Consider the following 27,793-nt stretch of genomic DNA (forward strand, 5'->3'; position numbering starts at 1 on the left):
TCATGCCGCCGGCTCAGCCCGTGAACAAATACTGGGCCTCTTCTCTGTACTCGCCAGACTCAGCTGTAAACAAACCAGCGGCCCTCCCATATGAGGCTTTATGGACTTAAGTTCTGCACTCGTTGTTGCTGCATGCACCAGTGTGCAGCTCTGGCCCAATATGTGGTTCCCGTGTGTTTCGTTTTTTCCTTACCTTTTTTATTTCTCTTTCTTGGTATATATTTTTCTTCTTCTACCAAGCCCACTGAACTGCTGGAGTGTCACCAAAAAAGAATTTGGAGAATCGCAAACTAAATCTTAAGTGCTTTTTGTTTATATATGTGAAAAAATGAGGTTATTCTTGTGCAAAAACTCGAGATATTTCCCCTTACAAACTTGTAGTCTTTTACAATGGCAAACACACAAAATTATGTTGGATGTTGTGGTGAATTCCTCGTGCAAGTTTTAGGTTCATCACTTCATCATCTTCTTGCTTCGAATGCTTCATAATCAAATTGCCATGCCAAGATCATATATAATAATATTTTCAGATCCAATTGTCCGCTTCAAGTTGTGGTGTGATGTTATTTGGACTTAATTACATTTCTAAAGCAAGCTTGTGGTTGTTACATAAGTGGATTACATCAATTCAGATTTTCCGACAGGTTTTTGAACAAAATTTCTACACTATATACATGGTGGTATCGCTTTGCTTGATTTAACTCTAAGTATCACCTTTTTCTTTTGCAGGGAACACTAAGTATCGATTTGAAAATACAACTTGTGATATGTGTCATAAACAATATACTGGCATATGAGTTTTTCCAAAAGTCAAACAACGTAGATTTTGACTATGTTTTTCGAAAACAAAATGACCTTCCGGAATACCAAATCAGTAACGTTACATAGTTCATGGAATACTTTTTCATGTGATATCAAGATGGTATTTTAGTTGTTGGTAGTTTTTTTTAAGAAGTTGGTCAAACTTAATATTATCTGAGTTGTGGAAAAAATTATAACCTTAATATGCTTCCGTGCCTTGTGTTTTTTTTTAACCAAAATGATGGTTAAACTGAACCTAAATATGCCTGTGCGCCATGTGTTTTGACAAAATTGGTGGCCAAACTTCTATATCTTTGACCAAATTTATAGAAAATTATAAACATCCAAAATAATAAATAAATAAAACATGAAAATATTTCATGAAAAATCTATTGTACTGATTGCAGTTGCAGATATAGTTTTCTAACAACTTGATCAAAGATAGTCAAGTTCAAAAAACCAATACTCCTTGTATATAAAAGAACAGAAGGATTATTATCTTCAGGTTTAATATTCTTAGAGTGTACAATACAATTGTTTTCATAAATCACAATTACCTCGCTAATTTGTGTTCAAAATTTTAACAATACCCATCTAATTACGGTAATATAATATTGAGATTACAGAGCTTACTGAAATGTACTAGCGGGGACACCGAAATAGTCAACAGATAAGAATACGAATATGAGAGCGTTGTTGCTAGGCTGAACACGCGCCTCCCGTCGTCCGCCGAACAAAGGAGCCAGCTTTCCGATTCCACTCCACAGTTGTCCAACCAGCCAGCCTGCACCGCCACCGCTCCGCCGGCCATGGCCTTGGCGACGCCGCTCCGCCACCTCATCGCCGGCCAACCCGCAGCTCCGGAGTCCACCGGAGCGCCGGCGTCCCTCACTGCGCAACGCGCCTTCCTCCCCCACCACCGCGGCCGCCTGCACGCCAGGTTCACCGCGTCGCCGTCCGCTGGGACAACCAGGGTCGTGGCCACGGCGGCGGCGGGCGCGGCGGGGCGGCCGACGGTGCTGGTGACGGAGAAGCTGGGCGCCGCGGGGCTGGAGCTGCTGCGGTCGTTCGCGAACGTGGACTGCGCGTACGAGCTCACGGCCGAGGAGCTCCGCGCCAAGGTGTCGCTGGTGGACGCGCTGGTGGTGCGCAGCGCCACGCGGGTGTCGCGGGAGGTCTTCGAGGCGGCGCGCGGGCGGCTCCGCGTCGTCGGCCGCGCCGGCGTGGGCATCGACAACGTCGACCTGCAGGCCGCCACCGAGGCCGGCTGCCTCGTCGTCAACGCCCCCACCGCTAACACCGTCGCCGCCGCCGAGCACGCCGTCGCGCTCCTCGCCGCCATGGCGCGCAATGTCGCCCAGGCCGACGCCTCGCTCAAGGCTGGTACGTAGTACGCCTCTCGTTTGTCTCCGAACAAATGCCGTGCACCACTGGTCTGCGTAAACGGATAAGCCGATAAGGTGGATTTGTGGAAGCAATTCGGTTGATCACAAAATGTTATTTTGATTTCTCATCGACGCACATTGTTGACGAAATTCATTTAGCACAACCCATCTGTATGTTAACTTTTTAGTTTGGATATATGTTCTGTTCTGAGCAGTTGATTTTCAGCACAGAATGTAGTGAGCAGTCATGTGCTCTCAAAATTTACCAACATTTGACCCTGTATTGTGCTGCACCTAATAGTAGTTTTCTTTGCTGTTAAACTACTGAATAGTATATGATTGCCACAGCTTCAGTTCTTGATCATCGCCACCTAGATTTCTGGTAAACGATGTTGCTTTAGTACATTGAAATTCTAGACGAAACCGCGTGACGCATTCTGAACACGAAATCAGTGTTGGGTTCAGAAATTTATCAACATGGCAAGGTTGCATAGAAACTCTTTGCTGATGAGAAATGCTAAATAGCAGTGGCGATACTCGTGCTGCACATCCTATACATGTACTGATATAGTGTCGTGATTTGCTCTGTGCATATTCAGGAAAATGGCAGCGTAGCAAATATGTCGGCGTTTCCTTGGTGGGGAAGACACTGGCTATCATGGGCTTTGGAAAGGTTGGCTCAGAAGTGGCTCGCCGTGCGAAAGGACTTGGAATGGATGTTATTGCTCATGACCCATATGCTCCTGTTGATAGAGCCCGGGCGATCGGTGTAGATCTTGTATCGTTTGATGAGGCCATCTCTACTGCAGACTTCATATCACTTCATATGCCTCTTACACCATCAACAACAAAACTTTTCGATGACGAGACTTTTGCAAAAATGACAAAAGGAGTTAGGATTATTAATGTTGCAAGGGGTGGAGTAGTTGATGAAGAAGCTTTGCTAAGAGCACTTGATAATGGGACTGTTGCACAGGTAGTCCTTTTTTCATGGCCATTCATCAAATGTTGATACTGCATATTGCTGTCAAATAGTTATCATTACCTAGATTCTTCTTATATTACTATTATTATTCTTTATAGTGTGTTATTTAGCATCAACGGTACACATTTCATATCTTTTGCTCCAAGAAGTTCCCATTGGTCCTTTTTCCTGACTGCTTTGTGATCTGAGTCAGGCAGCACTTGATGTGTTCTTTGAAGAGCCACCACCAAAAGACAGCAAGTTAGTACACCATGAAAATGTCACTGTGACGCCGCACCTTGGAGCTAGCACTATGGAAGCACAGGTTTGCTGTTTGTTCTGCAACGTTTCTTTGTACGTACCTCATCTGACTAGCTTATTCTTTTAACTCTGCTTGCTGTTCGTCTACAGGAAGGTGTAGCCATTGAAATTGCAGAGGCTGTTATTGGCGCGTTGAAAGGTGAACTGGCTGCTACTGCTGTTAATGCCCCAATGGTCCTTGCCGAGGTTCTTCCATTGCCAAGGACTAGATATTATGTTTACATCATAATGCACAATCTGCTTGTGTTTGAACAACTAATCTGTACCTTCAGGTTTTATCCGAGTTATCCCCATATATTGTCCTTGCTGAGAAGCTGGGCCGGCTTGCTGTGCAACTTGTGGCTGGTGGAAGTGGGATTAAGGGAGTCAAGGTTGTCTACTCATCAGCTAGGGACCCAGATGACTTGGACACAAGGATTCTCCGAGCCATGATTACCAAAGGCATCGTTGAACCCATTTCAAGTGCATTTGTTAACATTGTCAATGCTGACTACGTCGCCAAGCAAAGAGGGCTTCGCATAATCGAGGAGAGAATTCTCCTTGATGGTTCTCCTGAGGTGCCTATAAACTCTATCCAGGTCCAACTTGCCAATGTAGAGTCCAAGTTTGCGGGCGCGCTATCTGATGAAGGTGATATCAGAGTGGAAGGGAAGGTTAAGGATGGCACGCCGCATCTCACGCTCGTTGGGCCTTTCAGTGTTGACGTTAGTCTTGAGGGTAACCTAATACTGTGCCGCCAAGTCGACCAGCCGGGAATCATCGGCAAGGTGGGTTCCATTCTGGGGAAGATGAATTTAAATGTGAATTTTATGAGCGTTGGAAGGATTGCTCCAGGAAAGCAGGCCATAATGGCCATTGGGATTGATGAGGAGCCTGAGAAGGAGGCTCTCAAGTTGATTGGAGAGACGCCATCAGTACAGGAGTTTGTCTTCCTTAAGCTTTAGAGCAAGGAGGTATTATTTTTTTCTATGTAACATCTGCTATATTGGCATGCTAGATATTTTGCAAGTTTGTCTAGTTTTTGTGTAGGGTAACATTTTTTAGTCTATCGAGACAAGCCACTCGTAGATATATCAGTAAGCGCAAAGTGTGAGTACTTACTGTCTCACTTCTCTATTTTTTAAAAAGATCCACCTATCTATTAATAATCATCAAAAACAATACAAAGGAACCCAGAAATAATTAGGGATATTATATAACTGAAACAAAAGAAAGCTCTCTCAAGCCCACAACATTTTGGCCGTCGGATCTATCTTCACTTCTATTCATCAGTCCCAGGCTGGGCCAGATGTCCCTAGGGTCTAATCGGCCCACTATGGTTAACCGGGCCTGAAAACTCAGTAAATCCCCATTTAAATGTGTGGAAACCAATCCACACACCAACCCATTTATTTGAGATTTCCTAAACATTCTATCTAACACATCCTCCAGCAGCATTAAAATACAAAAGGGGAAATGGGGTCACCTTGCCTAAGCCGTTTGTGTGTACCAAAATTCTTCCGCAAAGAAGTATTTATTTTAACACTTAGGGTCCCTCCCATTATAACGTGTTTCATCCATCGACACCAAGTGGAATTGAAACCACTTAAATTCAAATAGTTGAGAAGGAAAGCCAATTAACTTTGTCATAAGCCTTTTTAAAGTCAATTTTAAATATCACACCTTGTTGTTTATTTATTTATTCTGGACTCATGAAGAATCTCATGTAAAGACATAATACATTCATGATATTCCTTCCTTTTATAAAAGCATTCTGGCAAGTCAAATCCGTCTTATCTATAGCTGGATCAAAACAAATTGATAGTACCTTGGTATTTTTTTAAAAAAAACTACATTCAATGAACAAATAGGCCTAAACATCTGAATAGAGTCAACACTTCTTTTCTTGCGAAGAAGAGTAATAACACCAAAAAAATATAGATAAATCTAACTGTCCACTATGAAACTCTTGAAACAAAGAGACTAAATCCATCTTAATAATTTCCCAACATTTCTAAAAACATTTTTTTTTCTTTTCTTCCCATTAGCCACTCTATGTAAGAATTTTGTAGTATTGTTATCTCCCTTTAACAACCCATTTTCACTTTATCTACTATATTAGAAAAGCTCATCTGCTTCATATATACACATTAACTATTTTTGTAAAGTGGTCCTTGTAATCATATCATCCCGAGACACAAACTGAATTTCTTCAAGAATCTCTATATCTTGCAGTTGGGATAGGATTTCTTTCTTTCTTTTAAAGTAATTTCCACTCAGATTAATGCCCCATCCTTCTAAAGACTTTAATCATTTTTAAGCTTTAAAATAAAGCAACTTAGCTCATATTTTCATGTCACTGGTAGCAACCAAGATTTTTTAACCCTATCCGAAAAATCATCTTCTTTTTCAAAAAAAGCTCATTTCTAAAGGTATATGATGCCTTAACATGTTCAGCATTCAAACTAAAAATTAAAGGATTGTGATCTGACCGATCTCGCCTAACTTTGCAACATAACCAAAGGAAACAAACTTTCCCAGTTTTTCGACACCAAAATTCTATCTAGTTTTTCTAGAGTAGGATCTTTTCTATTATTTGACCAGGTAAAAATCCGTCCAGTCATTACCAACCAACAACACCAAGTTATGGCAACATTCTACCATTTTTAGATCCACCTTTCTTTACTCCTTTTTTATTTATTATTTTCCAGTCTAAATACACTATTTCAAGAGCCATTCTTTTCTCAGCATCTGCATCAGAACCTTTTTTTTTTGCGTTTTGTTTAAAGTACTCCTAGCTTCTAAAATTTTTAGAACACATTTTTTCTCAAGATTATACTCATAAAGTTTCACTCCCATTTCAAAAGCTTTATTAGCAAAATCTTCACCATCAATATCAATGGCCCACCTCTGCAAGGCGAGCCGAGGGCTTCAGCTGCATGCGCTGGTATGCGGTGCTGTCAGCCGGTGACAGGGGGTGCTACAATTGTACTTTCTTGCTACGGGTTTCTGGCGGTGTCTCAGATGACGTCCTACTTTTGCTATAACAGTGTTACAATAGTATTTTTTTTGCTACAATTGTTTTGCTCTGTTGCTACTTTAGTACAAAAATCTTGTTGTAGAGGCTCCGGCGTGATCTCCGTCGATGTCACCGGCGAGTTTGGTTTTGCTACAATAGCATAAATTTTTGGTACGACGTCTGCGGCGTAGTCTCAGGTGAGGCCCATGTTCGATGGGTTGTATCTTTCTATTTTTAGTCGGACCATTTATTGCTACACTGAAACAAAAGCGAGAAACTTTTTGCTACAATGAAGCAAAAGTGGGATTTAAACGAAAAAGTTGACACATGTGAGCATGGGAACCGGGGCTGGGAAATCAAATCTCTCGGGGACGCCCAATACTGTCCTACAGTTAACCCTTAACTAAGATAATTCAGATTAGTGATTAGAATGACATTAAAAATGGCCATGATGTTAAAAATGGCCATGATATATATTTTTGGCATAGAAAAACCACAGTACTTGCTTCTTCTATAAGAATTGGAAACAGACAAAATGCAAACGACGCTGGTGAATTTGGTGAAATAATATGCTATGGCTTGAAAAAAAATCTTACACTATTACAATAACTCGCTTCTGTGTATAGTAACATAATTTGTTATTGTTTCCAGCTCGAAATTGTTCATTTACTTACCATTTTTAATGTATCTTTGTCTACATATATATGTTTGAAGCTTACATATATATTTTTCATGACGCTTCTATATTGATATTTTAACATGATCCAACAATTAGCAAGATTCCACCTCACCCAGTATGATCCTCTTACCAATAAGCAAAAGAAAATTTGAATGATCATAGATCCACCACAACATGAATAACAAAGATGCAGACTTTGCTGGATATATGCAATAATGTCCGCCAGTTTTCTTTGATCCCATATATTCGTACTTTATTAACTTTGATAATTATCCTGATAAATGGTACTAATGCACTGCTATATGAAGGAATGAAAATACTTGGAATATTAACTGTCAGATCTTATGACTCAGCAAATTCATTATTACCCACGTCATTGTTTTGAGTATATCTTATCTGGTCCCAATAGAAATCTTATCACATCGTCAAGATTTGCCAAGATGTTAATTAATGGCAGGGACTGATTCATGGGCACTATCCGCCATCATCGTCATCGATCGTGTAGGTTGTGTCGGCGTGGCTTTACCAATGGCATCGTTGATCACTCTCTCACTGCTACCAATTCTCTTGTTCACCATCCTCTCTCCTACACCTACACTCTGCTACGTCGATTCAGACATTGCAGGGGTACACCATGTTGCCACGGGCAGCTCTACTTACATCATACTTGTTGAGCCACCGCCCACGACCTCCGCCGAAGGCGAGCACCGTCGGTGGCATGAGTCTTTCCTGCCGAGCTTGCACACCGACGACGGCAATCCACGTCTACTCCACTCCTACACCGAGGTGTTCAGCGGCTTCACCGCAAGGCTCACTGACACGGAGCTTGAAGTGGTGGCCAGGAAACCTGGTTTCGTGCGCGCCTTCCCAGACCGGAGACTGGGTTTTGTGACCACGCACACGCCGGAGTTTCTCGGCCTAAGGAACGGAACCGGGCTCTGGAGTGAAGGCGGCTATGGGAAAGGGGTCATCATCGGGTTCCTCGATAGCGGCATCGACGCAGCGCACCCTTCGTTCGATGACCGTGGTGTCTCACCACCCCCGGCGAGGTGGAAAGGCTCGTGCACGGCGGCCCGCTGCAACAACAAACTCATCGGCGCCAAGTCGCTCGTCGGTGGCGACTCTAGCGATGATTTCGGCCATGGGACGCATACCTCATCTACGGCCGCCGGGAACTTCGTTGCCGGAGCATCGGCGTACGGCGTGCGCGTGGGCACCGCGGCCGGAACTGCTCCCCATGCCCACATCGCCATGTACAAGGTGGGCGATGCCAGTGGTTCTGATGAATCCGTTGTGCTAGCTGGCCTAGACGCCGCCATCAAGGACGGCGTGGATGTGGTCTCACTCTCCATGGAAGGAGATGAGAGCCACTTCGATCAGGACCCCATCGCAATCGGTGCATTCAGCGCCATATCCAAGGGTATCGTCGTGGTATGCTCGGCTGGAAACAGTGGCCCCAAGATGGGCACGGTTGCCAACGACGCGCCGTGGTTGCTCACGGTGGCCGCCGGCTCCGTGGACAGGAGCTTCGGCGTGAGCATGCGTCTCGGCAACGGCAAGCGCATCGATGGAGAAGCGCTCAAGCCGGACATACTCGCACCAGGGCTAAACATCCTCGCCGCGTGGCCGCGAAATGTGAAACATGGGCCCGGGGCTTTTAGCCTTTTAACATCCAGTCTGGCACATCCATGGCGTCGCCACACGTCAGCGGTGTCGCGGCCCTTATCAAGAGCTCACACCCTGACTGGTCGCCGGCCGCCATCAAGTCGGCCATCATGACGACGTCGGATGCCCTCGACAACACCGGTGGCCTGATCATGGATGAGCAGCACCGGAGAGCTGGCGCGTATGCCACGGGCGCAGGCCATGTGAACCCGACGCGAGCCAACGACCCTGGTCTGGTGTTCGACCTCGGCGTCGCTGATTATGCCGGCTACATCTGCGAGCTCCTTGGCGACCATGCATTGTCGGTCATCGTGCGCAACTCTACCATGACTTGCAAGAATCTGCCCAAGGTCTCCGAGGCGCAGCTGAACTACCCGACCATAACAGTGCCGATGAAACCTACACCGTTCACCCTGTCACGAACGGTAACAAATGTTGGGCCGGCAGAGTCTACGTACACGGTAGAGGTGGAAGCGCCGAGGTCGTTGATTGTGCATGTCTTCCCCGAGATGCTTGACTTTTCCAAGATCGGAGAGAAGAAGACGTTCGATGTATCGGTGAGTAGTAGTCGCAATATGGAAGAAGGTGAACTCTTGGTGGAGGCAAGCTTGAGCTGGGTGTCGGAGAAGCACATCGTGCGAAGCCCAATCGTAGTTGTTGCTAACCTCGGCAGGCCTCCACCATCATAATTGTTCACCGGTACTTTGTCGGTCAGATAAATTGTAACTCTGCATGCTGTGCTTTCTTCTACTCGTATGGAATTGTTTCTGTCTGACAAAAATATTTTTTTCAAATTAAGATAATTTTTAATTGATACTATATAACTACCAGTTGCATGTTATCATCAAAATCTAAAATGTTCAGTGTCATCTTTTTCTTTCAAACACTTAACACCTCTAGATCCTCATTGCTGGAAGTTTTCACTACAATCCCTCCGACAGAACACACATTACAAGTTACAACATGTCAACCTATAGTCAGTCAACGACCTCGGTTTACCACCATGTGATGAGTTCATGTGTAGAGAAATAAATATCGCTCCGATCAAGACTATCAAGCATCCAACAAGTGTAATTGGTATCTTCTGATATTCATATATTTCCATTATCGAAAAATCAAGCAACCAACAAGTGTGGTGAAGAAGAACCCCCTTGGCTCTGCTTTGTCTGCACAAAGCCAGAAACCCATGCACCCCGCCGGACATCACCAAGGTAAATCATGATTTCGTCAGAATTTCTCACACATAGGTCAACAGGATACTCCAGTATATTTTGTTAGATAATATTTATTCATATTAAGTATTAACTCACTTAGTTGGTACCCAGTGGAGACCCGGTTTGAAGGCAAACTAGGTTGCTGGAAAGGCAAATTGTTATCTTATGGTGATAGACTTGTTCTTATCAATTCAGTTTTAACAAGCTTACCGATGTTCATGTTATCTTTCCTAGAAATACCTATTGGGGTAAGGAAAAGATTGGATTTCTATAGATCAAGATTCTTTTGGCAATCTGAGAAAATAAAAGAAAGTATAGACTCACAAAGTGGAACATTGTCTGCCGACCCAAGGATCAAGGGGGTCTAGGTATTGAGGTCATTGAACTCAAAAATAGATGTTTATTGAGAAAGTGGCTTTATAAACTTATGAATGAGGAAGGAGTGTGGCACGAATTGCTACATAGTAAATACCTTAGACAAAAACCCCTATCTGAGGTAAAAGCTAAACCCACATACTCCCCCTTTTGGAAGGGGTTGATGGGGGTTAAGGATGATTTTTTTGCAAGAGGTTTCTTCAAAATAGGAAATGGAATTAATACTCGTTTCTGGGAAGATGTTTGGTTGGGAAAAACTTCGTTAGCCCAAAAATACTCATCCTTATATAATATTGTGCATCACAAGAATGTAACAGTAGCTCATGTGTTAGCCCAAACACCTCTAAATATCAGTTTTAGAAGGTTGTTGTGGGAAACAAATGGACTTTATGGTTACAGTTATGCCGAAAGCTTATGAGGATTACTTTATCTGAGGAGAAGGATAAATTTGTTTGGAATTTGACGACAAACGGTTTATTTACGGTGAAATCTATGTATGAGGATCTTATGAATGACCATACACCTTATTTGAGAAAATACCTATGGAAAGTTAAAATCCCCCTTAAGATAATTTTTTATGTGGTTCTTAAGTAATAAGGTGCTGCTTACTAAGGATAATTTAGCTAAACTACGTTGGAATGGGTGTACAAAGTGTGTTTTTTGTGGTGAGCAGGAAACTATTGAACACTTGTTCCTCAATTGTCCTTTAGCTAAAATTTTATGGCGCACGATTAACTTTACTTTTGTCCTCCCTCCTCCAACCAATATTACGAATATGTTTGGTAATTGGTTAAATGGAGTAGATAGACGATCTAAGGCTTTCATCCGTATTGGGGTTTCTGCCTTATGCTGGTCTATATGGAGGGTGAGGAATGATATCATTTTTAACAAAAAACCTTCTTTTCATTTTTTGCAGGTTATCCATATGGTGTCACATTGGGTCCAGTTGTGGGCTCTTCTGTCACCAGAGGAGCATCGGGATGCTATGGCTACTGGATGCACACGGCTTCAGATGGTCGCTCGGAATATCTTGTGCCAGGCTGGCTGGTGGCACAATAGGCGGCTACAATGAGGCGTAGTTCGTTCTCTTTTGTTTTCTTTCGCTGGTTGATTTTCGTATCAACACTTGGCGATTGATACGCGTACAGCACGCGTCCGTTGGGAACCCCAAGAGGAAGGTGTGATGCGTACAGCGGCAAGTTTTTCCTCAGTAAGAAACCAAGGTTTATCGAACCAGTAGGAGCCAAGAAGCACGTTGAAGGTTGATGGCGACGAAGTGTAGTGCGGCGCAACACCAGGGATTCCGGCGCCAACGTGGAACCTGCACAACACAACCAAATTACTTTGCCCAAACGTGACAGTGAGGTTGTCAATCTCACCGGCTTGCTGTAACAAAGGATTAGATGTATAGTGTGGATGATGATTGTTTGCAGAAAACAGTAGAACAAGTATTGCAGTAGATTGTATTCGATGTAAAGAATGGACCGGGGTCCATAGTTCACTAGTGGTGTCTCTCCCATAAGATAAATAGCATGTTGGGTGAACAAATTACAGTTGGGCAATTGACAAATAAAGAGGGCATGACCATGCACATACATGTTATGATGAGTATTGTGAGATTTAATTGGGCATTACGACAAAGTACATAGACCGCTATCCAGCATGCATCTATGCCTAAAAAGTCCACCTTCAGGTTATCATCCGAAACCCTTCTAGTATTAAGTTGCAAACAACAGACAATTGCATTAAGTATGGTGCGTAATGTAATCAACAACTACATTCTTAGACATAGCATCGATGTTTTATCCCTAGTGGCAACAGCACATCCACAACCTTAGAACTTTCTGTCACCGTCCCAGATTTAATGGAGGCATGAACCCACTATCGAGCATAAATACTCCCTCTTGGAGTTACAAGCAAAAACTTGGCCAGAGCCTCTACTAGTAACGAAGAGCATGCAAGATCATAAACAACACATAGGTAATAGATTGATAATCAACATAGCATAGTATTCCATATTCATCGGATCCCAGCAAACACAACATATAGCATTACAGATAGATGATCTTGATCATGTTAGGCAGCTCACAAGATCCAACAATGATAGCACAATTAGGAGAATACGACCATCTAGCTACTGCTATGGACCCATAGTCCAGGGGTGAACTACTCACTCATCACTCCGGAGACGACCATGGCTGTGAAGAGTCCTCCGGAAGATGATTCCCCTCTCCGGCAGGGTGCCGGAGGCGATCTCCTGAATCCCCCGAGATGGGATTGTCGGCGGCGTCTCTGGAAGGTTTTCCGTATCGTGGCTCTCGGTACTGGAATTAATATCGACGAAGGCTTAAGTAGGCGGAAGGGTAGGTCAGGGGGCGACGTGAGGGGCCCACACAACAGGGCCGCGCGGCCAGGGGGTGGGCCGCACTGCCCTGGCGTGTCGTCGCCTCGTCCCCCCACTTCGTTTCCTCTCCGGACTTCTGGAAGCTTCGTGGAAAAATAAGATCCTGGGCGTTGATTTCGTCCAATTCCGAGAATATTTCCTTACTAGGGTTTCTGAAACCAAAAACAGCAGAAAACAGCAACTGGCTCTTCGGCATCTTGTTAATAGGTTAGTGCCGGAAAATGCATAAATATGACATAAAGTATGCATAAAACATGTAGATATCATCAATAAAGTGGCATGGAACATAAGAAATTATCGATACGTTGGAGACGTATCAGCATCCTCAAGCTTAGTTCCGGCTCGTCCCGAGTAGGTAAACGATAACAAAGATAATTTCTGAAGTGACATGCCATCATAATCTTGATCATACTATTGTAAGCACATGTAATGAATGCAGCGATCCAAGCAATGTTAATGACATGAGTAAACAAATGAATCATATAGCAAAGACTTTTCATGAATAGTACTTTCAAGACAAGCATCAATAAGTCTTGCATAAGAGTTAACTCATAAAGCAATAATTTCAAAGTAAAGGCATTGAAGCAACACAAAGGAAGATTAAGTTTCAGCGGTTGCTTTCAACTTATAACATGTATATCTCATGGATATTGTCAACATAAAGTAATATAACAAGTGCAATATGCAAGTATGTAGGAATCAATGCACAGTTCACACAAGTGTTTGCTTCTTGAGATGGAGAGAAATAGGTGAACTGACTCAACATAAAAGTAAAAGAAAGGCCCTTCGCAGAGGGAAGCATCGATTGCTATATTTGTGCTAGAGCTTTGGTTTTGAAAACAAGAAACAATTTTGTCAACGGTAGTAATAAAGCATATGCATCATGTAACTTATATCCTACAAGTTGCAAGCCTCTTGCATAGTGTACTAATAGTGCCCGCACCTTGTCCTAATTAGCTCGGATTACCTGGATTATCACCGCAATACATATGTTTTAACCAAGTGTCACAAAGGGGTACCTCTATGCCGCCTGTACAAAGGTCTAAAGAGAAAGCTCGCATTGGATTTCTCGCTTTTGATTATTCTCAACTTAGACATCCATACCGGGACAACATAGACAACAGATAATGGACTCCTCTTTAATGCTTAAGCATTCAACAACAATTAATTTTCTCATATGAGATTGAGGATATTTGTCCAAAACTGAAACTTCCACCATGGATCATGGCTTTAGTTAGCGGCCCAATGTTCTTCTCTAACAATATGCATGCTCAAACCATTCAACTCATGGTAAATCGCCCTTACTTCAGACAAGACGGACATGCATAGCAACTCACATGATATTCAACAGAGAGTAGTTGATGGCGTCCCCAGGAACATGGTTATCGCACAACGAGCAACTTATAAGAAATAAAATGCATAAGTACATATTCAATACCACAATAGTTTTTAGGCTATTTGTCCCATGAGCTATATATTGCAAAGGTGAAGGATAGAAATTTAAAGGTAGTACTCAAGCAATTTACTTTGGAATGGCGGAGAAATACCATGTAGTAGGTAGGTATGGTGGACACAAGTGGCATAGTGTTTGGCTCAAGGATTTTGGATGCATGAGAAGTATTCCCTCTCGATACAAGGCTTAGGCTAGCAAGGTTATTTGAAACAAACACAAGTATGAAACGGTACAGCAAAACTCACATAAAAGACATATTGTAAGCATTATAAGACTCTATACCGTCTTCCTTGTTGTTCGACCCTTACTAGAAATTATCTAGACCTTAGAGAGACCAATTATGCAAACCAAATTTTAGCAAGCTCTATGTATTTCTTCATTAATAGGTGCAAAGTATATGATGCAAGAGCTTAAACATGAGCACAACAATTGCCAAGTATCAAATTATTCAAGACATTATACCAATTACTACATGTAGCATTTCCTGTTTCCAACCATATAACAATTTAACGAAGAAGATTCAACCTTCGCCATGAACACTATGAGTAAAGCCTAAGGACATATTTGTCCATATGCAACAGCGGAGCGTGTCTATCTCCCACACAATGAATGCTAGTATCCATTTTATTCAAACAAAACAAAACAAAAGGAAACAGACGCTCCAAGCAAAGTGCATAAGATGTGATGGAATAAAAATATAGTTTCACTAGAGGAACCTGATAATGTTGTCGACGAAGAAGAGGATGCCTTGGGCATCCCCAAGCTTAGATGCTTGAGTCTTCTTGAAATATGCAGGGGTGAACCACCGGGGCATCCCCAAGCTTAGAGCTTTCACTCTCCTTGATCATATTGTATCATCTTCCTCTCTTGATCCTTGAAAACTTCCTCCACACCAAACTCAAAACAACTCATTAGAGGGTTAGTGCACAATCAAAATTCACATGTTCAGAGGTGATATAATCATTCTTAACACTTCTGGACATTGCACAAAGCTACTGAAAGTTAATGGAATAAAAAAATCCATCAAGCATAGCAAAACAGGCAAATGCGAAATAAAAGGCAGAATCTGTCAAAACAGAACAGTCCGTAAAGATGAATTTCTAAGAGGCACCATACTTGCTCAAATGAAAATTCTCAAATTGAATGAAAGTTGCGTAAATATCTGAGGATCACTCACGTAAATTGGCATAATTTTCTGAGTTACCTACAGAGAATTAGGCCCAGATTCGTGACAGCAAGAAATCTGTTTCTGCGCAGTAATCCAAATCTAGTATGAACCTTACTATCAAAGACTTTACTTGGCACAACAATGCAACAAAAACTAAGATAAGGAGAGGTTGCTACAGTAGTAACAACTTCCAAGACTCAAATATAAAATAAAAGTGCAGTAGTAAAATCATGGGTTGTCTCCCATAAGCGCTTTTCTTTAACGCCTTTCAGCTAGGCGCAGAAAGTGTGTATCAAGTATTATCAAGAGACGAAGCATCAACATCATAATTTGTTCTGATGATAGAATCAAAAGGTAACTTCATTCTCTTTCTAGGGAAGTGTTCCATACCTTTCTTGAGAGAAAATTGATATTTAATATTACCTTCCTTCATATCAATGATAGCACCAACAGTTCGAAGAAAAGGTCTTCCCAATATAATGGGACAAGATGCATTGCATTCAATATCCAAGACAACAAAATCAACGGGGACAAGGTTAACGGTAATGCGAACATTATCAACTCTCCCCAAAGGTTTCTTTGTAGAATTATCAGCAAGATTAACATCCAAATAACAAATTTTCAATGGTGGCAAGTCAAGCATATTATAGATCTTTCTAGGCATAACGGAAATACTTGCACCAAGATCACATAAAGCATTACAATCAAAGTCATTGACCTTCATTTTAATGATGGGCTCCCAACCATCCTCTAACTTCCTAGGAATAGAAGCTTCACGATTTAATTTCTCTTCTCTAGCTTTTATGAGAGCATTTGTAATATGTTTCGTGAAAGCCAAATTTATAGCACTAGCACTAGGACTCTTAGAAAGTTTTTGTAAGAACTTTATAACTTCAGAGATGTGGCAATCATCAAAATCCAAACCATTATAATCTAAAGCAATGGGATCATTGTCCCCAATGTTGGAAAAAAATTCAGCAGTTTTATCACAGGCAGTTTCAGCAGTTTTAGCGATTTCAGGCAGTTTTTCACGCTTTGCATTAGAAGTGGAAATATTGCCAACACCAATTATTTTACCATTAATAGTAGGAGGTGCAGAAACATGTGGAGCATTAGCATTACTAGTGGTGGTAATAGTCCAAACTTTAGCTATATTATCTTCTTTAGCATTTTCTTCTTTTTCCCACCTAGCACGCAATTCGGCCATCAATCTTATATTCTCATTAATTCTAACTTGGATGGCGTTTGCTGTAGAAAATGACTTAATATCATTATTTTCATTAGGCATAACTTTAGATTTCAAAAGATCAACATCAGCAGCAAGACTATCGACTTTAGAAGCAAGTATATCAATTTTCCCAAGTTTTTCTTCAACAGATTTGTTAAAAGCAGTTTGTGTACTAATAAATTCTTTAAGCATGGCTTCAAGTCCAGGGGGTGTATTCCTATTATTGTTGTAAGAATTCCCATAAGAATTACCATAGCCGTTGCCATTATTATAAGGATATGGCCTATAGTTGTTACTAGAATTGTTCCGATAAGCATTGTTGTTGAAATTATTATTTTTAATGAAGTTCACATCAACATGTTCTTCTTGGGCAACCAATGAAGCTAACGGAACATTATTAGGATCAATATTTTTCCTACCATTCACAAGCATAGACATAATAGCATCAATCTTATCACTCAAGGAAGAGGTTTCTTCGACAGAATTTACCTTCTTACCTTGTGGAGCTCTTTCCGTGTGCCATTCAGAGTAATTAATCATCATATTATCAAGAAGCTTTGTTGCGTCGCCAAGAGTGATGGACATAAAGGTACCTCCAGCAGCTGAATCCAATAAGTTTCGCGAAGAAAAGATCAGTCCTGCATAAAAGGTTTGGATGATCATCCAAGTAGTCAGTCCATGGGTTGGGCAATTTTTAACCAAAGATTTCATTCTTTCCCATGCTTGGGCAACATGTTCATTATCCAATTGTTTAAATTCATTATGCTACTTCTCAAAGATATAATTTTAGCAGGAGGATAATATCTACCAATAAAAACATCCTTGCATTTAGTCCATGAATCAATACTATTCTTAGGCAGAGATAGCAACCAATCTTTAGCTCTTCCTCTTAATGAGAAAGGAAACAATTTTAACTTTATAATGTCACCATCTACATCCTTATACTTTTGCATTTCACATAGTTCAACAAAATTATTAAGATGGGCAGCAGCATCATCAGAACTAACACCATAAAATTGCTCTCTCATAACAAGATTCAGTAAAGTAGGTTTAATTTCAAAGAATTCTGCTGTAGTAGCAGGTGGAGCAATAGGTGTGCATAAGAAATAATAATTATTTGTGGTTGTGAAGTCACACAACTTAGTATTTTCAGGAGTACCCATTTTAGCAACAGTAAATAAAGCAAACTAGATAAAGTAAATGCAAGTAACTAATTGTTTTGTGTTTTTAATATAGCAAACAAGATAGCAAGTAAAGTAAAACTAGCAACTAATTTTTTTTGTATTTTGATATAATGCAGCAAACAAAGTAGTAAATAAAAGTAAAGCAAGACAAAAACAAAGTAAAGAGGTTGGAGGTGGAGACTCCCCTTGCAGCGTGTCTTGATCTCCCCGGCAACGGCGCCAGAAAAAGAGCTTGATACGCGTACAGCACGCGTCCGTTGGGAACCCCAAGAGGAAGGTGTGATGCGTACAGCGGCAAGTTTTCCCTCAGTAAGAAACCAAGGTTTATCGAACCAGTAGGAGCCAAGAAGCACGTTGAAGGTTGATGGCGGCGAAGTGTAGTGCAGCGCAACACCAGGGATTCCGGCGCCAACGTGGAACCTGCACAACACAACCAAATTACTTTGCCCCAACGTGACAGTGAGGTTGTCAATCTCACCGGCTTGCTGTAACAAAGGATTAGATGTATAGTGTGGATGATGATTGTTTGCAGAAAACAGTAGAACAAGTATTGCAGTAGATTGTATTCGATGTAAAGAATGGACCGGGGTCCACAGTTCACTAGTGGTGTCTCTCCCATAAGATAAATAGCATGTTGGGTGAACAAATTACAGTTGGGCAATTGACAAATAAAGAGGGCATGACCATGCACATACATGTTATGATGAGTATTGTGAGATTTAATTGGGCATTACGACAAAGTACATAGACCGCTATCCAGCATGCATCTATGCCTAAAAAGTCCACCTTCAGGTTATCATCCGAACCCCTTCCAGTATTAAGTTGCAAACAACAGACAATTGCATTAAGTATAGTGCGTAATGTAATCAACAACTACATCCTTAGACATAGCATCGATGTTTTATCCCTAGTGGCAACAGCACATCCACAACCTTAGAACTTTCTGTCACTGTCCCAGATTTAATGGAGGCATGAACCCACTATCGAGCATAAATACTCCCTCTTGGAGTTTCAAGCAAAAACTTGGCCAGATCCTCTACTAGTAACGGAGAGCATGCAAGATCATAAACAACACATAGATAATAGATTGATAATCAACATAGCATAGTATTCCATATTCATCGGATCCCAACAAACACAACATATAGCATTACAGATAGATGATCTTGATCATGTTAGGCAGCTCACAAGATCCAACAATGATAGCACAATTAGGAGAAGACGACCATCTAGCTACTGCTATGGACCCATAGTCCAGGGGTGAACTACTCACTCATCACTCCGGAGGCGGCCATGGCGGTGAAGAGTCCTCCGGGAGATGATTCCCCTCTCCGGCAGGGTGCCGGAGGCGATCTCCTGAATCCCCCGAGATGGGATTGGCGACGGCGGCGTCTCTGGAAGGTTTTCCGTATCGTGGCTCTCAGTACTGGAGTTATTATCGACGAAGGCTTAAGTAGGCCGAAGGGTAGGTCAGGGGGCGACGCGAGGGGCCCACACAACAGGGCCGCGCGGCCAGGGGGTGGGCCGCACCGCCCTGGCGTGTCGCCGCCTCGTCGCCCCACTTCGTTTCCTCTCCGGACTTATGGAAGCTTCGTGGAAAAATAAGATCCTGGGCGTTGATTTCGTCCAATTCCGAGAATATTTCCTTACTAGGATTTCTGAAACCAAAAACAGCAGAAAACAGCAACTGACTCTTCGGCATCTTGTTAATAGGTTAGTGCCAGAAAATGCATAAATATGATATAAAGTATGCATAAAACATGTAGATATCATCAATAAAGTGGCATGGAACATAAGAAATTATCGATACGTTGGAGACGTATCAGCGATGCCTGAGATGTATTAAACTTTGTACTCACAGATTTTGTTTAATAAAAGGCCGTGTGCATCATCATGATGCAGAAGCCGGGGTTTCACTCCCCATTTCGAAAAAAAAACTTAGAGCATCTTCACTTGACCCTCATAAGGCGTCTGGCGCAACTGTATTTTGGCCTATATAAAGGCCGCAGGATGTGAAACCTATAGAATGTGAATCTTTCACGGATTCTCTTGCCACACAGAATGTGAATCCTTCACGTACCCATCTCGTATACATGGCATGGTCACCACTGTACCCCTAAAGGAGGCCACACTAGTGGAGAACGGGCCAGTTATTTTGGTCCGTAAGAGGTCTAGCTGGGCAACCGGAACAGTGGAGGCGGGACAAAATGCTCAATCAACCAGGACATATAGTCAACCACGTGGTCGCCGCGGGGCACGTAGGGGTCACCCCTTTTGTCTCGGCTGGTAACAGACCGTGACAAAAGGTTCCCTACGTGGCACACATATGATGCTACTCCTTTAGGGTTTAGGGGGCATGGACAGAAGGTCCTCTACGTGGCACACGTAGGATGCTACTCCTTTAGGGTTTAGGGCGCGTTCAGCAGGGGTGCAGCCACCCCCCACCGCCACCCCTCTCTTTTATTTCATTATTTCATTTCAAAATAATTTTCATATATTTGTACGCTACTACAAGCTATACATGCACGTTTATGAATTATATATATCGGATAACTTGTATTACGACCGAGCAAACAAATATATATAAATTTTGTCCCTTACATACATGAAGCTCACGACTACCGGGACTAGAGAGTGTCATCTATTCGAACTATTACACGGGGATCATCAGAAGCGCCTATTTACACTAAACAAGTTCTTGTCATCTATTATTTCTCTCATCAAAAATCCCGCCAGTTCCTCCGTAATTCCTAGTAGGCGTTGATGTGGTTGGAGGGTCTCCCGCATGTGCTCGAACTATATAGGAAAATGAGATCAATATGAATATATCAATCTTGATAACAAAATATTGACGGTAATAAATTAAAGTTGTGAATGTATTGCTTACGTCAAATCTACCATCTTTCTTCTCAGTGGTTAACATGCGAATGGACTCGCAGACCTAGTATCCACATAGATTCGTCCCCTGTGGTTGCTAGGCGCATGATACATGAGTAAACATTAGCTCCTCTTTGAAGGTACTACCTTTAACCATCCTCTTGAAACCTCTCCAAACCTTGCCAGGCAAAAAAATGATTGAATGAGTGGATAATTACCTGATATCTCACGAAAGAGATCGATATAACGCGACCGTGATTGAAGTTACCTCTGGAGCAAGTCCTGCAAATTGCGGAACCCTTCCAGGCCTCTATTCAATGGGTCTCTTCCTTCAACTATTACCTTATCAACTTGAATATCTAGCAGAATCTAGTGAAAACTGCACATGTTTATATATACGTCAGTAACTCATGTGTTCCGAGACCATGTCTGTACATGCTAGGCTCGTCAAGGCCACCTTAGTATCCGCATGTGCAAAACTGTCTTGCACCAGTTGTATGTACTTGTTGATTCTATCACACCCGATCATCACGAGATGCTTCGAACCGACAAGACTTGGTAACGGTGCTACTAAGGATGAACACTTTATTATCTTGAGATTTTAGTGAGGGATCATCTTATAATGCTACCGTCGCGATCTAAGCAAAATAAGATGCATAAAAGGATTAACATCACATGCAGTTCATATGTGATATGATATGGCCCTTTTGTCTTTGCGCCTTTGATCTTCATCTCCAAAGCACGGACATGATCTCCATCATCTTCGGGCATGATCTCCATCATCGTCGGTATAGCGTCAAGGTCAATGGCGCCGTCTTCATGATTGTCCTCCATGTAGCAACTATTACAACTACTTTGAAATACTACTCAACATGAAATTTAAAGACAACCATAAGGCTCCTGCTGTTTGCCACAATACAATAATGATCATCTCATACATATTCATCATCACATTATGGCCATATCACATCACCAAAACCTGCAAAAACAAGTTAGACGTCTCTAATTTGGTTTGCATATTTTACGTGGTTTAGGGTTTTCGAGAGAGATCTAATCTACCTACGAACATGAACCACAACGTTGATACTAATGTTTTCAATAGAAGAGTAAATTGAATCTTCACTATAGTAGGAGAGACAGACACCCGCAAAGCCTCTTATGCAATACAAGTTGCATGTCGAACGAGGAACAAGTCTCATGAACGCGGTCATGTAAAGTTAGTCCGAGCCGCTTCATCCCACTATGCCACAAAGATGCAAAGTACTCAAACTAAAGATAACAAGAGCATCAACGCCCACAAAACCATTGTGTTCTACTCGTGCAACCATCTATGCATAGACACGGCTCTGATACCACTGTAGGATAACGTTGCATAGAAAACAAAAATTTTCCTACCGCGAACACGCAATCCAAGCCAAGATGCAATCTAGAAGACGGTAGCAACAAGGGGTTTATCGAGTCTCACCCTTGAAGAGATTCCAAAGCCTACAAGAGGAGGCTCTTGTTGCTGCGGTAGACGTTCACCTGCCGCTTGCAAAAGCGCGTAGAAGATCTTGATCACGATCCCTCCGGCGCCACGAACGGGCAGCACCTCCGTACTCGGTCACACGTTCGGTTGTTGATGAAGACGATGTCCACCTCCCCGTTCCAGCGGGCAGCAGAAGTAGTAGCTCCTCTTGAATCCGACAGCACGACGGCGTGGTGTCGGTGGTGGTGGAGAAGTCCGGCGGAGCTTCGCTAAGCGTGCGGGAAGTGGAGGAGCGGGGCGGCTAGGGTTTGGGGAGAGGGGGGCGCCGGCCACTAAGGGGTGCGGCCACCTTGGTGGTTCTTGAGGTGGCCGGCCCCCTCCCCTTGTCCCTCATTATATAGGTGGAAGCCCCAAGGGTTGGACTACAAGTCTCCGAATAAGACCCGAACCCAAAACCTTCCATATGATAGGGAAACCTACCCAAGCTAGGACTCCCACTAGAGGTGGGAGTTCCACCTTCCATATGGGGGGGTGGCCGGCCCCCATAGGGGGAGTCCACTTGGGACTCCTCCCCCACTAGGGTTGGCCGGCCATGGAGGTGGAGTCCCTCCGGGACTCCACCTTCCTTGGTGGTTTCTTCCGGACTTTTCTAGAACCTTCTAGAACCTTCCATAGAACCTTCCGCATCATTTTAATTCACATAAAATGACATCCTATATATGAATCTTATTCTCCGGACCATTCCGAAACTCCTCGTGATGTCCGGGATCTCATCCGGGACTCCGAACAAATATTCGAACTCCATTCCACATTCAAGTTCTACCATTTCAACATCCAACTTTAAGTGTGTCACCCTACGGTTCGCGAACTATGCGGACATGGTTGAGTACTCACTCCGACCAATAACCAATAGCGGGATTTGGAGATCCATAATGGCTCCCACATATTCAACGATGACTTTAGTGATCGAATGAACCATTCACATACAATACCAATTCCCTTTGTCACGCGATATTTTACTTGTCCGAGGTTTGATCTTCGGTATCACTCTATACCTTGTTCAACCTCGTCTCCTGACAAGTACTCTGTACTCGTACCGTGGTATGTGGTCTCTTATGAACTTATTCATATGATTGCAAGATATTAGACGACATTCAACCGAGAGGGCCCAGAGTATATCTATCCGTCATCGGGATGGACAAATCCCACTGTTGATCCATATGCCTCAACTCATACTTTCCGGATACTTAATCCCACCTTTATAACCACTCATTTACGCAGTGGCGTTTGGTGTAATCAAAGTACCTTTCCGGTATAAGTGATTTACATGATCTCATGGTCATAAGGACTAGGTAACTATGTATCGAAAGCTTATAGCAAATAACTTAATGACGAGATCTTATGCTACGCTTAATTGGGTGTGTCCATTACATCATTCATATAATGATATAACCTTGTTATTAATAACATCCAATGTTCATGATTATGAAACTAATCATCCATTAATCAACAAGCTAGTTTAAGAGGCATACTAGGGACTTCTTGTTGTCTACATATCACACATGTACTAATGTTTCGATTAATACAATTATAGCATGACATATAAACATTTATCATAAACATAGAGATATAAATAATAACCACTTTATTATTGCCTCTAGGGCATATCTCCTTCAAATTCCCCATATGCATTGGCAGTTCTTCCAGCCTGTTTTTACTGACCAAGTCATCCACGTAGACAAATTTAGGGGCTATAACACAAAAGGATAGTGCATTATCTTGGGAATTCAGCAATTGCTCCACGGTACAATTCATTTCAGCCGCTAGCTTCGCAGCTGCTTCCATATCCAAACCACCCTTGTACACGAAGGGAACATTTAACACCTTGAGGGGTGTGATTGATTGTTTGGCCTGTTCTCCGAGCTAGAAAACATCCTTTCTTTTCCTATTTGATCCCGCTTGCTGGGCCTTGAGGGGTGCCTTACTTGTACTTTATTTGTTCCCGGCTGCACTTTTAGTTGATGATTTGCTCCCGCTAGCATGTTTCCTCTCTTTCGTGCTCTGCTCAATTTCCTTCGCAAGTGTACGTGTATAATCATCCTGCTTTTGGTGTAATTCATATTGCGATGGTGTGTTAAGAAAATCAAGAGCATATTCTAATTGCTTCTCGGTGCATGGCAATGGGGGCTCAGGATTTCCCTTATGAAAATGTGCAAGCGTTTCACTCTTTCAGATGGCATTAGTCTCCTCGTCAGTACGATCGTAAGCATGGGGGGAGGAACCTTTGGTACCCTTGGGAGGGGCGGAAGTCGGCGGATAGGACTCTTGACATGCTTCCGCTTAGTGGCCCGCTGAGTCTTAGCGGGTGCAGGCGGTGGAGAAGGCGGATGAGCCGACGGTGGAGATCGAGATGGACTAGGGCTGTGGTGGTCGTAGTCATGGGGTGATGGTGACCTGCGACCACTCGAAGGAGGTGATGGTGACCTGCGACCACCCGGAGGAGGTGATGGTGACCTGCGACGACTCGTAGGGGTACCCATCTTGGAAGCTTGATGTTTTTCTTCTCCCAAAGAATGATGTCACGCAGTACTTCTCCAAGTGTACCCTGACCTTCAGGTCCAGGGATTTCAAGCTCCATTGACCCAAACGACGGTACAATTGAATCCACCCCGACACGAGCATAGCCAGCTGGAATCTCATTGGTATGCCATAGTGCGGGCCTACCTTCAAGTCCTAATGAAGGTAAAACAAAGCCGGCCACCACCTACAGAGATAGGTTCCTGAACTCCTGTCGGGACAAAAGGGGTCGATCCGTGGGTGCAACAAAATCCAACGGCTCCGGCCGTTTTAATCCAACGTCCTGGAGCTCGATCCGTGGACTGGGGCTCCAGGCCAATGGGTGTTTTTTTAAAAAATTCTAAAATCCTAGTGTTTTTTCTGGGTGTTTTTTCTAGTGTTTTTTCTAGTACTTTATTCTAGTGTGTTTTTTCTGTTTCTTTTCTAGTGTTTTTCTAATAAGATAAAATCGCGCGGGAAAATTTCCCGCTCCTGCCACGACGCTGGCCGCACGGGATAGTTTCCCGCCACGACACCGTGTGGAGATTTCCCACCTACACGCCTCTATAAATAGCTCCTACATCCCCGCCTCCCACGTCACTCACCCAACCCCGTTTCACAATACCGCCGCCGCCGCACCCGTCGCTGGTAGAGGTGGACTCGAGTCTCTAGGAGCTGCATAAACGGCGGCGTGTGCGGAGTTGGATCGTGAGGAGATGCATACGCGTCGTCGTAAGGAGGAGCAGCAACAACAACTGCGATAGGAGGCGGCAACTAGGAGGGCAGCAGCCGATGCATGGAAGAACTAGTCGTAGTTGTTTTAGTTTAAATTTAGTTAAAGTACGTAGTTAAAGTATTTAGTTAAATTTAAATAAATTCGTAGTCGTTATTTTAGTTTAAGTGTAGGTAAAGTATTTAGTTAAATTTCAATAAAGTCGTTGTCGTTGTTTTAGTTTAAATTTAGTAATCTGAGGGAGGCTTATCTGGTGTGGTGGCTTCGACCGAGATGGTGGGTTAGTTTATATACCCCCTTTGTCCCGTGTGGGGGCTCAAACCGGGACAAATGGGGGGGGTCTTAATCTGGGGGAGGTTATCTGGTGTTTGCCTTATCTGGGGGTCTTATCTGGGGGGGGGGGGGGGTTATCTGGGGCCATGCCGATATATATAGCCCCTACTAGGAGAGCAGAGAGAGCAGCCCAGGAGTAGAGAGAGGAGACAACGACCATGAAGGAAAGAGCCTCTCCGGCGGAGCTTCTCGAAGATGTCTTAGATGGCCGGACGTCTTAGACATCTTCGTAAGCTCCGCCCGAGGGAAATCTTCCCGCAAGCAGGGCTCCCGGCTGGGAGCTGCTATAGTATACACCCAAAAACCAGTAGCTCAGGGAAAAAGAGGAGGGGAGAGCAGAGAGAGCTTCCCGGGAGCTGGTATACACCCGGCAACGGCGACCAGGAAAAAAAGAGCCTCTCCGGCGGAGCTTCTCGAAGATCTCTTAGATGGCCGGCCGTCTTAGACATCTTCGAAAGCTCCGCCTGAGGGAACTCTTCCCGCAAGGAGGGCTCCCGGCCGGGAGCTGCTAGTATACACCCAACAATCAGTAGCTCAGGGTACAAGAGGAGGGTTCTCATTATTACATAAATGTAAAGATTGTCTTGGGAACTATTTAGAATACATTATTACATAAAAGGTTTAAATATCACCAATATCGCCATCTACTGGTGTGGTTTTCTTCTGCGTGGTAGCCATGGAGAATCTTCATCATTTAGTACGATGCTTGGGTCAATTTTCACAGTGAAGGGCGGAATTTCATGGAACTTATTATAATCTTGTGACATGTTTGTCTTGTCATCCACTCCCACGATGTTTCTTTTCCCTAAAAGAACTATGTGGCGTTTTGGCTCCTCGGTTGATGTATTTTTTTGCTGATTTCTTTTTCTAAGTTTGCTAGACATGTCCTTCACGTAGAAAACTTGAGCCACATCATTGGCTAGGACGAATGGCTCATCCATGTACGCAAGATTGTTGAGATCCATTGTTGTCATACCGTACTTATCGTCTACCTATACCCCGCTCAGCTTCACCCATTTGAACCAAAACAAAGGGACCTTAAAAGTAGGTCCATAGTCACGTTCCTATATCTCCTCTATGTACCCATAATATGTGGTGGTCTGCCCATTCTCATCTTTTGCATTAAAGCGGACATCACTGTTTTGGTTGGTGCTCTTTTTATCTTCGGTGATCGTGTAAAATGTATTCTCATTTATCTTATACCCTTGAAAAGTACATATGTTTAAATATGGTAACCTGGCCAACAAATACAGCTGCTTTCCAATAGTGATGTTACTCATGAGATGTGTCTGCAACCAACTACCGAAGATCTTCATGTGTTGACGTGTAATCAAGGACTCAGGCTAGCCCGGGTTTAGTTCTCGTACAATATTCTTGTGTTTCTCGATATACCGAGACACCAAGCTGGAATTGTATAGAACTGTGTAGTGTGCTTGATTGAAAGAAAGCTTGTCCCTGCATACAGTTGCTTTCCTTCCTAGTGTGCATTTTCCAGTTAGCCTCCCCTCATACCGAGATTCAGGAACACCAATCGGCTTAAGGTCAGGAAGAAAGTCAACACAAAAATCAATGATCTCCTCTGTTCCGTAGCCCTTTGAGATGCTTCCTTCTGGCCTAGCGCGGTTATGAACATATTTTTTTAAGACTCCCATGAACCTCTCAAAGGGGAACATATTGTGTAGAAATACATGACCGAGAATTCTAATCTCATCGACTAGGTGAACTAGGAGGTGCGTCATAATATTGAAAAAGGATGGTGGGAACAACAACTCGAAGCTGATAAGACATTGGACCACATCAAGCTGTAATCCTGACAAATTTTCTCGATCCATTACCTTCTGAGAAATTGCATTGAGTAATGCACATACCTTCACAATGGCAAGTCGAACATTTTCCAGGCACGAGCATCCTTTACATGATTGCTTTCATGTAGTATGTTATGGGAGTTCAAAACGGGTTTGTTTTCAACCCATCAAACCGATGTGTA

General features: G+C 43.0%; 1 protein-coding gene and 1 pseudogene across 1 annotated transcript; both read left to right on the forward strand.

The window, feature by feature from the left end:
- The first annotated feature begins 1,491 nt into the window (after positions 1-1,491).
- Positions 1,492-4,567, forward strand: LOC127311701 (D-3-phosphoglycerate dehydrogenase 1, chloroplastic). The gene is made up of 5 exons (XM_051342158.2): positions 1,492-2,184; positions 2,786-3,162; positions 3,365-3,475; positions 3,562-3,657; positions 3,744-4,567. Exons 1-5 carry the CDS (start codon positions 1,611-1,613, stop codon positions 4,413-4,415), a joined length of 1,830 nt encoding a protein of 609 aa, XP_051198118.1. The 5' UTR covers positions 1,492-1,610; the 3' UTR covers positions 4,416-4,567.
- Positions 4,568-7,653: 3,086 nt separating this feature from the next.
- On the forward strand, positions 7,654-9,579 carry LOC127313904 (subtilisin-like protease 1; annotated as a pseudogene).
- The last annotated feature ends 18,214 nt before the right edge of the window (positions 9,580-27,793 follow it).

This window comes from Lolium perenne, chromosome 7 (genome assembly GCF_019359855.2).
Source record: "Lolium perenne isolate Kyuss_39 chromosome 7, Kyuss_2.0, whole genome shotgun sequence".
Classification (NCBI taxonomy): Eukaryota; Viridiplantae; Streptophyta; class Magnoliopsida; order Poales; family Poaceae; genus Lolium; species Lolium perenne.

Excerpts from the sequence above, each read along its gene's own strand:
- LOC127311701 (XM_051342158.2), top strand. The coding sequence starts at position 1,611 with ATGGCCTTGGCGACGCCGCTCCGCCACCTCATCGCCGGCCAACCCGCA. Across the intron at positions 2,185-2,785 it reads CGACGCCTCGCTCAAGGCTG|GAAAATGGCAGCGTAGCAAA; the intron begins GTACGTAGTACG and ends GTGCATATTCAG. Across the intron at positions 3,476-3,561 it reads CTAGCACTATGGAAGCACAG|GAAGGTGTAGCCATTGAAAT; the intron begins GTTTGCTGTTTG and ends GTTCGTCTACAG.